The 12,423-nt window shown below is 36.3% G+C and overlaps 2 protein-coding genes across 5 annotated transcripts; both read left to right on the top strand.

Annotated features, from left to right (window-relative positions):
* Positions 1-502: 502 nt before the first annotated feature.
* AGO1 (Stabilizer of iron transporter SufD / Polynucleotidyl transferase) lies at positions 503-9,369 on the top strand. 4 transcript variants are annotated; one of them, XM_018117871.2, is made up of 22 exons: positions 503-812; positions 1,310-1,992; positions 2,077-2,285; positions 2,683-2,829; positions 2,927-3,060; positions 3,211-3,320; positions 3,639-3,745; positions 4,062-4,200; positions 4,278-4,394; positions 4,802-4,909; positions 5,000-5,071; positions 6,285-6,407; positions 6,523-6,688; positions 6,816-7,075; positions 7,193-7,335; positions 7,437-7,499; positions 7,583-7,646; positions 7,758-7,893; positions 7,978-8,051; positions 8,170-8,264; positions 8,792-8,823; positions 8,957-9,369. In XM_018117871.2, exons 2-22 carry the CDS (start codon positions 1,318-1,320, stop codon positions 9,169-9,171), a joined length of 3,189 nt encoding a protein of 1,062 aa, XP_017973360.2. In that variant the 5' UTR covers positions 503-812; positions 1,310-1,317; the 3' UTR covers positions 9,172-9,369. The 4 variants fall into 4 exon arrangements, with proteins under 4 accessions (XP_017973360.2, XP_017973359.2, XP_007037090.3 ...); XM_018117870.2 differs by having other exon boundaries at positions 504-702; positions 2,680-2,829; XM_007037028.3 differs by having other exon boundaries at positions 504-812; positions 2,680-2,829.
* Positions 9,370-11,517: 2,148 nt separating this feature from the next.
* Positions 11,518-12,111, top strand: INH3 (inhibitor-3). The gene has a single exon (XM_018116759.2). The coding sequence runs from the start codon at positions 11,650-11,652 to the stop codon at positions 11,986-11,988; it is 339 nt and encodes a 112-aa protein (XP_017972248.2). The 5' UTR covers positions 11,518-11,649; the 3' UTR covers positions 11,989-12,111.
* Positions 12,112-12,423: the final 312 nt, after the last annotated feature.

Below are 12,423 nucleotides of genomic sequence, written 5' to 3'. Positions count from 1 at the left end.
TTCTAAAAAAAGTTTAAGATTAGAATACTTTTTCATTCAATTTACTTACCTTACAAGTAAATTTAAAATAAACTATCTTTGTAAATAACTTTTTTATATTTTATTTATTTCTAATCTTCGATAATATTATGAAACGTCAATAACCGGCTGCAGTGTGCAGGCAACAACCTAAAAATTTAATAAAGGATCAAATCCGTACATGAATGGAGCTAGAGTAAACAGTTGGGATTAAAAAAGGCGGGGGGCGAAGTGCGGGGGGACGAAGCAAACAGGCAAGAAGGACGTAGTGGGGGAGAGATGGGAAGGTGGGGAGTGGAGAAGGACACGTGGCAAAGAGAGTATGGTGGGGGAAGGAGCCAGGTAGGCAAAGCAGAGTAAGAAAGTAGGGATGGAGTGGTCATTTTCTTGCACCTAACACTGCTTTTTATATTACAAACGTTGTGGTACAACCTTTTGATTTGTTAAGTAGCTTTTTGGTATTGTTAATGTTAAGAAAAGGTTCGGGTTGGGTTGGGGGCCTTTTCTTCGCCTTAGGGTTTGTTATTATTTACTAATATATTTATTATTTATTATCTGGTTATTTGGGCGTTTTTTCTGTGTCTTTCACGTAAATATATATAAAAGGTAGCGAAGCCGCTGTCTAGTTAGTCTTTTTCTCTGCCCCCAAAAGGAGGATACTGGAGAGTGGAGTGAGTGGTAGTCGTACGGCCCTTTCCTCTCTGTTATTTTATTTCACTTCGTTTTTATATTAAAATATTTGCAATAATATACATTTTTAGACGATTAAGCGGTTTTCCGACGGCGGTTTTCAGGTGAAACTTGTACGCCTTTTTGCTTGTCTTTCCCTTGTTCACGGATCTGCTTTCTCTGGCTTTGTTTATGTTGCTTTTCTCTTGTTTTTTCTGCGGATCTTTCTTTTACTGGCTTATATTTTCTCTGCTACGTCTTAGATCTTCGGTATCTGCGTTCGCCCATTTGGGTTTCAAACGATCTGGACAATTTTTCATGCTTTTATTCCTGTCTATGTTAGGGTTTCGATTACTCTGTTTCTCAGTTTTTTATGCTATGTTAGGGTTGTTGATGCTAGGGCTTCCAATTTTCTTCCTCTGATTTTATAAATGTATTTGTTTTGTTCCGCTCTGCAAAGTAGAATTACTCAATGTTTTATTTAAGTTTTATTATTTTGTTGGTAACCGCTTTTTTTAAGTTTCATTGGATGAGCAAGACCTTTTTAGTTTTGATTGAAAACGCTTGCTGCCTACTTTTTTACTGATATGAGTCTTCTTGTTGTTTTGCTATCCTGGTACAGTTACCATCATGGTTAGGAAGAAGAAATCCGATGCTGCTTCAGCTGGAGGTGAAAGTTCTCAGTCCCAAGATACAGGTGTTGGCAGCGGTCGTGGTCTCCCACGTCATCCTCAACAACAGGGAGGAGGTGGAGGAGGAGGCTACCAAGCTGGAAGAGGTTGGGCTCCTCAGTCCCAGCAAGCAGGTCGGGGAGGTTATGGTGGTGGTGGTGGTGGTGGTGGTCGGGGTCGTGGCGTGTCCCAACAGCAGTTTGCTGGAGGACCCCCTGAATACCAAGGTAGGGGAAGGGGAGGGCCTTCCCAGCAAGGAGGTCGAGGGGGATATGGCAGTGGTCGAGGTGGTGGTAGCCGTGGAGGAGGATCTTTCCCCGGTGGATCATCCCGACCACCTGTACCCGAGCTGCACCAAGCAACCCTATCTTTTCAAGCTGCTGTGACCCCCCAGCCTGCCCCATCTGAGGCAGGTTCATCATCCGGACCACATGATTATGCGCCTCTGGTACAGCAAGTTCAGCAGCTGTCCATCCAGCAAGAAACTAGCCAAGCAGTTCAGCCAGTCCCTCCCTCAAGCAAATCAGTGAGGTTTCCTCTTCGGCCTGGAAAGGGTTGCACTGGCATTAAGTGTATAGTCAAGGCTAATCATTTCTTTGCTGAACTTCCAGATAAAGATTTGCACCAGTATGATGTAAGTTCTTTCTTTGTCAGTGTTCTCTGTGTTGGTTTTTGCCTTTATTTGCAGGTTTTTGATTGCTATTGTGAACGGAAATAGGTCACTATAACACCGGAGGTTACATCACGAGGGGTGAACCGGGCTGTGATGGGACAACTGGTTAAATTATACAGAGAATCACATCTTGGAAAGCGCCTTCCTGCTTATGATGGCCGAAAGAGTCTTTACACTGCTGGACCTCTTCCTTTTGTGTCAAAGGAGTTTAAGATCACTCTTATTGATGAAGATGATGGGTCAGGAGTTCCAAGGTTGTTCCTTAACTTCATGTTTTCGTTCAACATTTGTATCACAGATTTATTTATTTGTTGTTATGTAAGTTCCATTTGTTTCCTAGAAATTCAAAAAAAAAGGAAAGACAAAAGATAATACTTTAGCAATTGTTTTCTATGTGTTTTCACCTCAGTCATGGGATCAGAGGTTAGAAATTTGAAAAGTTCTGGTTTTGAAATGCTAAATTTTGCTTTTTCTTTGATTCCAAAAGAATAGGTTCTTCAATGTTGACTGAGTGATTAATACTTAATTTTCCTCCTAAATTTTATTGATGCAGAAGGATAGTATAAAAAAAAAAGTTCTAATGAAATGGGGCTTTGACCTTTTCTTTCTTTCATCTATATTCCGTCTCTTATCATAATCTTGGTGCAGAAGAGAGCGCGAATTTAGAGTTGTGATCAAATTGGCTGCACGTGCTGATCTGCACCATCTTGGACTCTTTTTGCAAGGGAAGCAAGCTGATGCACCTCAGGAAGCCCTTCAAGTTCTTGACATTGTTCTTCGTGAGTTGCCTACTACTAGGTACTGCTATTCGGTTCTTCCCTTGGCATATATGTATACCACACTGCTTGAGCTTTCCAAATTTGATATTTGAAAGACTAAAGGTAATCGATGATAGGTACTGTCCTGTTGGCCGTTCTTTTTACTCCCCTGATCTAGGAAGAAGGCAGCCTTTAGGTGAGGGACTAGAAAGCTGGCGTGGTTTCTACCAAAGCATTCGTCCAACACAGATGGGACTGTCACTGAATATTGGTACTGTATTTATGATGCTAACATTTTCCTTGTATTGGTCCATTTTGCATGCCTTAGGTGTTTCGGTCCATTCATTTGTGGTTATGCCTGCATTTGATCTCTCTGCCTCAGTTTAACATTGTCTTATGTTGACAATTTCCTGTGGTACAGATATGTCTTCAACTGCTTTCATTGAGCCATTGCCAGTCATTGATTTTGTAACACAATTGCTAAATCGGGATGTTTCTTCAAGACCACTATCTGATGCTGATCGTGTAAAGGTAATTTTTCTTCATTTTCTTTTGGTTGCAAATTATAATTTACCAATCAAATATGCACTTTGTTACCCTTTCTTTTATTATCTCTCTTTCTTATTGGAAAATCAGCTAATTTCTAACATCTATTATCAGGAAATGAGCACATTGCTTTTTGTGTCAGCAGATAAAAAAGTCTGCTATGGAATTATATGTGCTTGTTTTCTATTATTTTAGCTATTCTTTTTCCTGTCTAAACTCAACTTTTTTCCCTATATATTTTGTATTCAGTGAAGGTTACATGTAGTAATTTATGTCACATTGTATTTTCTTTTGTATAAATAGATCAAAAAGGCTCTTAGAGGAGTCAAGGTGGAAGTTACACATCGTGGAAACATGCGAAGAAAATATCGTATATCTGGTTTAACATCTCAAGCAACTAGGGAGCTGACGTGAGTATTACTGTTATCTGTGATGTAATAGCTCTTTGTGAAGCTCTCTTTCCTCTTAATATCAATCAATCTTCATTATTGGGATGTGCGAAATATTGGTTTTACTTAAAAATATGGAGCAAAATTGTTTCATTTGTTTCGAGTGAATAAATCATCTTTTAAAAACCAGAAGAGCTAAGAAAATATCATAAAATGTTACTGAAGAGAAACTGTCATCCATCTTTCTGCTTTTTGAACTTAGGCCAATTATATAGGGCACATGATGTATGTGTTAGGTTTCCTGGTTACATTCTAACACACTTTATTGTTTCACAAGTTTTCCTGTGGATGATAGAGGTACAATGAAATCTGTTGTGGAGTACTTTTATGAAACTTATGGTTTCATCATTCAACACACTCAATGGCCATGTCTACAAGTGGGAAACCAGCAGAGACCAAATTATTTGCCTATGGAGGTAAAGTGCATTGTATAGTTCTTCGAAGAGTTAATTGATATATGGACATGCATACTGATAAGTTTTGATTCACATAGGTATGCAAGATTGTTGAGGGTCAGAGGTACTCCAAGAGGTTGAATGAGAGACAGATCACTGCTTTGCTGAAGGTCACCTGCCAGCGCCCTCAGGAAAGAGAGTATGATATTATGAAGGTGTGATATTTTTTTCTTTTCTTTTTCACATGAGTCTCATTTTTTAAATAGATACCATTTCTAGAATATTTTGTTTCTTTTGATGAGTTGCTATTTGATTTTGTTTTCTTCTCTTTTTTTTGTCTCTAAGCTATATAAAATGTTTCTCTTTTCTTTTTTCATCTTTATCTGATGTTTGCATGTGAACAACTGGCATTGTAAAGATCGTGTTAATCATGCATGCCAACATGCTGTATCTAGGTAATTATATATTAAATGAGGACTGATTTGGTATCTAACCCTAAAGAACCTTTGAATATAAAAGTCTGTTGTGGTTTTTGGCTGTGAACTCTTTAAATGAAGACAAAATTGTCCAATGAGTTGCTGGTTTGTTAATTTTAAACTAATTTATTATATTTCATATATAGACCGTACACCACAATGCTTATCATGAGGACCCCTATGCAAAAGAATTTGGAATTAAAATCAGTGAGAAGCTTGCTTCAGTTGAAGCACGTATTCTTCCCGCACCATGGGTAAGTTTTCAATTATCTATTCTTTTTCTTGCAATTTTTTATTCCTTTCAGATTTTGATTTTGTTGTTGTAATATCTGTTTTGCTTGTAGCTTAAATATCATGATACGGGTAGAGAGAAGGATTGCCTGCCTCAAGTTGGGCAATGGAATATGATGAATAAGGTATCTCTAGCTGTCAATATTGTTTTAATGCTAGAGCATACATTGTCTAATGTTGAGAGGGTTTATGCAGTATATCTGTACCTGTGGTCTCATTGTGTATTTGGTATTAATCAAAGTAGTATCATGCACACCTAATATGTGGGTGGAATAGATAATTAATTTGATTATTTAGATAAATATTTAAACAATAAAAAAAGTTTATAGTTTATCATTAAATGGAAAAGAGAGAAGAAGTTAGAATAATTGCATGTACAGATTTTTAGAATACAGAAAAAGTAGGAACAAAAGTGGGGTTAGAAATATGGATCCTACTTTCAAGGGAAAGTAAATAACTAATATGGCCATATTGTTGCGTATTTTTCATTTTATGATTTTTTTTGTCAATTTACTGAATTGGTGTTACTTGATTGTGATAGCAAACTTAATTAGGAGCTTTAATAATAGTATAGGTTATCATTTAAAACTTTGCGTTTTGGTTTCTCTGACTGATTGGTTATTTAAGTAAGAAAAGTTAAGAGAAATGGTTGTTAGGAGAGTGAGGGAAGGTAGAAAGATGGTGTATATAGTCAATGCCAGAATTGAAGGGTGAATTTGGTGAGGAGATATGCAGTGAAAATTGTTTGGATTTTAAATAAGAGAACATTTTTACTGTAAACAATATAACTGTCTAACTTTACACAATAATTTTACAACATATTTCTAGAAGAAAAGGAGAAAAGTAAGAGTATTTTTTTGTTGTGCCGAGTTTTCTTGAACAATGAAACTAACTAGATTTGTTAATTTTTAGGCTTTTCAAACCTTTGAAATTTGAACTTCCAAAGTTAGTTGAAAGAGATGAGCTTGGGGACCGACTCATACCAAATATGACTATTTTGATGTTGGGTTGGTAAATCAGGGATGGGTTTAGAGTAATCCAGGAGTCATAGAGACCAATTCAGAAGCCTGCCCTAAACTTTGTAATTTATAATTAATGGCTTTACACTGAATGTAATATATCAAGGTGTCAGCTTTATTTTTGTGTCTATCCTAGTTGAGTGTTTGTTCACAATCTATTGCCATGAACATGTTGATTTCCTCGACAATCCACCTAAATGATTGCTTTGTTTCATATGCACACGCATTTGCATGCATGGAGTTTATTTCTTCAACTTGGAATGGTTGAATGTGAAAATGTTCATGATACATTTTCTGATTTCTAATTATTTTGTTGTAGAAAATGGTTAATGGAGGGACTGTTAACAACTGGATCTGCATAAATTTTTCTCGGCAAGTCCAAGATAGTGTAGCCCGAGGTTTTTGTTATGAACTTGCACAAATGTGTTATATCTCTGGCATGGTAAGGAGGTTGCAGTAATCTGACATAAGTTTGTCATATTGATCCTAGTTTGGTTATTGTTGAACAGTTTTTTGTAAAGGTTTTCTGTGAACATTGGTATTTGTATCATTTGCAGGCTTTTACTCCTGAACCAGTGCTTCCTCCAATTAGTGCACGTCCTGAGCAGGTGGAGAAGGTTTTGAAAACACGGTATCATGATGCCATGACTAAACTCCAGCCCCAGAACAAGGAGCTTGACCTGCTTATTGTTATTCTGCCAGATAATAATGGCTCTCTTTATGGTATAAAATTTGGGCATCTGAAAACCTTATTTTTCCATATTTATTTTGTTGTGTATTAACCTTTATTTCTTGTCTCTTAAGAAAAAAAGTTTATACCATTCATTGAAATGTTCTATTTTTCTTGCAGGTGATTTGAAACGGATTTGTGAAACAGATCTTGGAATTGTTTCTCAGTGCTGCCTTACTAAACACGTATATAAAATGAGCAAACAATATTTGGCCAATGTGGCATTGAAGATTAATGTCAAGGTTGGAGGAAGGAATACAGTTCTTGTTGATGCAATATCACGAAGAATTCCTCTAGTTAGTGACCGGCCAACTATAATTTTTGGTGCTGATGTTACCCATCCTCACCCTGGGGAGGATTCAAGCCCCTCTATTGCAGCTGTATGTTTTTCAGTACATCGCTTTCTTTCTGCTTTTGGATGCTTGCATATCATGGTCATTGTAATTTACTTGTCTTAGAAATTTTAACCATTAATTCCTACTTAATTAAAAATTCAGGTTGTTGCCTCCCAAGATTGGCCTGAGGTTACAAAATATGCCGGCCTGGTTTGTGCTCAAGCTCATCGCCAGGAGCTTATTCAAGATTTATACAAGACATGGCAGGATCCTGTAAGGGGGACTGTGTCTGGTGGCATGATTAAGTATGGTTTTCTTCATGTATCTTCTAGTTAGAACTACATTTATCATTGGTAGCTATTAAGTTTAGCTTGTCTGAAATCATTTTTTGTTGTCCGTAATGCAGGGAGCTCCTAATATCTTTCCGAAGAGCCACTGGACAGAAGCCACAGCGCATCATTTTCTACAGGCATTTCAAGCTGCTGTCTGTTTTCTTCTTCTTTTTTCTTTATACTTAGTTTTAATGATTTATTTTTTACTTTCTATATGCAGGGATGGTGTCAGTGAGGGCCAGTTTTATCAAGTCTTGCTGTATGAACTTGATGCTATTCGTAAGGTAAGGTTGCTGTGCTGACTACATACTACTGGTAATTTGTACATCACTTTCTAGTTTTAATGCTCTGCATGTAATCCTCTTTTCATTTACCTTTTGCTTATTTAACCTCAGGCATGTGCCTCCTTGGAGCCAAACTATCAGCCTCCTGTTACTTTTGTTGTGGTACAAAAGCGACACCACACAAGGTTGTTTGCTAATAACCATAATGATCGCAATGCTGTTGACAAGAGTGGCAACATTTTACCTGGTAAGTACTAATTCACGCATATAATTTACTATGATTTCACTATAACATCATGATCTTAGAATTCCACCTGTATGTCTTTTGCAGGCACAGTTGTGGACTCCAAAATCTGTCATCCAACGGAGTTTGACTTCTACTTATGCAGCCATGCTGGGATTCAGGTCATACTTGATTTGCTTCTACATTCTATGCTAGAATGTTTGTCTTTGCTTTTTGATAGATTTGATAGATTGAGTTTGGAGTTTATGTTTCTAATATTTTCACCAACTTGGTATACAGGGTACAAGCCGTCCAGCACATTACCATGTGCTGTGGGATGAGAACAAGTTCACAGCTGATGCATTGCAGTCGCTCACAAACAACCTTTGCTATACGTATGTTCTTGCCTTGATCTTAATGCATTGAGTCTTTATATTGCTACCTTTGCTTGGACTAGTGGTGGTCCTCTCCAATAAAGATATAAGTATTTGATGTCACATTTGATAAACTTGAATACTTATTTTTCATATTTCTAAACAATAAATTTGTATATATAAACGCTAATGTTTCTGAAATATATTGTCTGAAGTATAAATAAATAACACTCTCATCAAAAAGTGATGATAAATTAATTATTTTCATCATTTTGAATAAATTACTATTATATTTGAATTAGAACTCTCTTTCTTATCTATAATATAAATTCTATAATTAATTAACGGTTATAATTAAATTTATTGTTGAACAAAAATTAGTCGTATAAAATGACTGTTTAGAAATATAATCAATTAGGATGTCTTTTTTTGTCCAAAAAAGTTTTTAAGCATTGGAATGAGCATTTTTTTTAAGCGAAAACTATCCATCTCCCAAGATGAAGACAGGAATATGAGTTGGTATCTCTAACTTTTCCAACCTTTTGCAGATATGCAAGGTGCACGCGATCTGTGTCAATTGGTTAGTTCTCTATACTTTTTCTTTTAAACCAACTACAAATGTGTGCTCGAGTGTCAGCTATTTTCTGTACCACATCCCACCTGTGTTTTTGCTCTTATTGTGATTAACAATCTTGGCACTAATGAACTTGCAGTTCCCCCTGCATATTATGCACATCTTGCTGCATTCCGAGCTCGTTTTTATATGGAACCGGAGACTTCAGACAGTGGATCAATGACAAGTGGGACAGCTGCTGGGCGTGGAGGTGTGGGGGGTGCACGAAGCACAAGAGGACCTGGTGCTAGTGCTGCTGTGAGACCTCTGCCTGCCTTGAAAGAAAATGTCAAGCGGGTTATGTTTTACTGCTAGGGGGTAGTTGATCATACTGGTGAACCATATTTATTCCGTGGTGTTAAATCTAGTACTTTGAACAGTTCCTACAGTGTGTGGTTTGGCTTTGGAGTGTAGGACTAAAACTATCCTTTGTCAGTACCTTTAAGCTTTTATTGTGTTTTACAATGTTGACAGGTAAACAACTATGTTAAGTGATCCATTAATTATGCCTCACCCGGATCTGAGCTAGTCAGTTATACGGCTATGGAAATTGACCGTCTTCGACCAAGTTCCCTCTCCTCGAGGTGGAACGGTTGAAATAGAGAACAGAGTTAGCATAGATGACTGTGACTAGGATTCCAAAGGTTAGTTCGTTCAAGTTGAATCTTGATTAGACGTAAAAAAAAAAGAAAAAAACAGTTACAACTTGTATATGAGTTGATGTGTAACTCCATTAGCAAAGTGCTGGCGTGTCAAGACATTTAAACTCTGAAATGGGAAAAACAAAATTAAAATAAATAAAACCCCAACCCGAAGTAATGCAACCGAGACGCTCAAACTTCAGTTTGAATCCTATTTTGTTTTTTCCTAACGCATAGTTTGATTTCTTTTATGCCGTCGTTATGTGTTTGGGATATTGTCTTATAGTGTTTAGCTGAATATTAATTTATCTGGCAGTTATTGTTAATGATCCTGTGTTTCTAATGTGAATTACATGATCCTAATCATTAATTCTATCTTCTTGTGAATCCTTATGCATATTTGGTTACTGTTTGATGCAAATCTTATGGGCTCGCGCTATTTACTTGGTTTTCTCTTTATTTGTTGATGGGTAAGTTTCATCTTTGTTTGCTGCAAAAGTCATGTTTTCAATGTGTTTTCTAATAATGTAATGATTCGTTCATGTTTAGTTACTAATTTTATAAAAAGCTTTCTGTTTCAGCTTCTTTATTTATTTTTAATCACTGTTACTAATTTTTGACAACTTATAACTGTTTTCAAATATAGTTGTTTAGACCGAAAGAATTGATTGGTGGTATGCGACTGCTTTTTATGTGTCTCCTTCACAATATATATATATATATATATGACCATGGTATTGACCCAAATGCTAATGGATTATTTGGAGAATTGGTATGCTGATTTTTTGGGCACTTTGATTCCTAATTTTATTCCTGATTGCTGGCCTTGTTGATGGGCTTATGGTTTTGAAGTTTCAAAGATGAGAACAAAATTTTGCGCCTGTTTGAATTTGAAATTTTTTGTGATTATTTTTTTTAAAAATCGGTTTTTATAAGCTGAAATGTTTTAGATGAAGTTGATAATTTTGATTTTAAATTTTAGTCTTGATTCATTCCTTAATCGTAGTAGGTACATCTTCTTATTAATAGATGATTGCAAGCCCTTTTACACCTCTTTTCCAACTCGAAAGACGAAAAGCAGGATCAAACCCAAAAATAAAAACGCAGGATCGGGTGCCCCGGTGAACTCTCGAAGCAGGATTGGATCAACGTTCCATTCTCCCCTTCGGGTAAATAGATGATAAAAACTCAATTTTCTATCTTATTCTTGTTTGGATGCCTTTGTAGATGAAGAACAAGAGAGGAATTCGAGAGAAAGAAAATTTATTTTATTTTTTTAACTTTTTTTTATAATAGCTTACTGTCTCGTATCTCACGTCAATAAAAGATAAAGTAGATTTTGATTATATAAACATATATCTTCCACTACTTATCAAATATATTTTTTGAAGTGAGAACGTAAATTTATGATTTATAAGTTTACTTAAATTTTATTTTCAGAGTTTAAAGTTGCACGAGATTGAGTTGAAGTTTTGATTCGTGACAAGTAATATCAGAACAGGCCTGAATGTGGAATCTCATGAGAGATAAATGGTCGAGGTAGACCCAGATTAATATAAGAATCTCTCGAGAGTGTTACACAATTGAGTGAGAGTCGAATGCCACGTATCTCACATCAGCAACAGATAGAGTGAGTCTTGCATATTAGATATATTTTTTGAATTGAAAACGTAAATATGTGATTTATAAATTTACTTAAACTTATTTAAATTTTATTTTTCACATATTGGGCTACTATACTCATGATCTAATGAAATGGTCTTGAATTTACCAAAATAATAAAAAAAACAAAGAGAGAATTTATCAAAATAATAAAAAAAATAAAAAAAGTCACTCGTATAATTAAATTTTATTTTTAAAATTTAAGAACGTACACAAATAGATTTTTAAGTTTTGATCCGTGACAGTTACTATACTCGCCACTAATGAAATGGTCTTTGAATTTACCAAAATAATAATAATAATAATAAAAAAAAAACAGAGAGAGAGAGGGAGAGTCACTTATGTACTCTGCACGCAGGTGTGACAAAAACAAAAAATAAAAAGAAGGCGTCCACCATGAAGCTGGACGGCGAAGGGATTCCATAAAAAACAAGGCAACAACAACAACTAAAAAAAAAAAAGGGCAATTGAAGGGCGATTACCGCTAGGGATGGCTCGACCGACAGCCACGAGCACAACAGGCAGGCCGTCATCATCAACCTCCTCCGTCACCACCACCGTAACGATCGATGACTCGGGTTCCTCCTCGCAACCTCAAGAAACCCTCGTCCTCGAACTCCGCCCCAGGAAAAAGAAAGTTACGTGGAAAAAGGGAACCGTGGACAACGAGTTCATGAACAAGAAGAGCTCCAAGATCTGCTGCGTTTTCCATAAAGAAAAGCCCTTTGACGAGGACGATAGTGATGATGAGGGTCATGATCATCATCATCACCAACCATCCAACGGCCGTGATTGCTCCAAGGATAGCTGCACGGCCATCAGCACCTGATTTTGTTTTGAATATGGGTTTATGACCATTATTATGGATGTAATGAGCAGATTTGATGAAATTCTATCTAGTGTTGATTTTAGATATTTTCTGCCTTGGGTCAATCTATATAATGTTTTAGAAGATATATTGTCATTTTTAAATTGTTTGATTCCTAATAATATATGCAATTGATATGATTGTTTAACATGTGATGGCTAAAGATGGACTTAACCTCCATTGCTGGACTGGATGTTCAACAGATTGATGTTTTGCCTAATATTTGGGGATGACTTGAGAGATTGTCATTTTATTTTCTGGTTAAAAATCTTTTCCTACAGGTTGAAGACCCATCTTTCTGCTTAGTTAAGCTTTTCCAGGAATGCCAGCATCAAGACCAAAGGTATGCTTCATAATCCTTGAATATTCTGTTAACTGTGCAATTTGCCTGACATT

The sequence above is a fragment of the Theobroma cacao genome, chromosome 3 (genome assembly GCF_053813885.1).
Source record: "Theobroma cacao isolate CCN51 chromosome 3, ASM5381388v1, whole genome shotgun sequence".
NCBI classification, from domain to species: Eukaryota; Viridiplantae; Streptophyta; class Magnoliopsida; order Malvales; family Malvaceae; genus Theobroma; species Theobroma cacao.
This window is presented reverse-complemented; position numbering and strand designations above follow the sequence as displayed.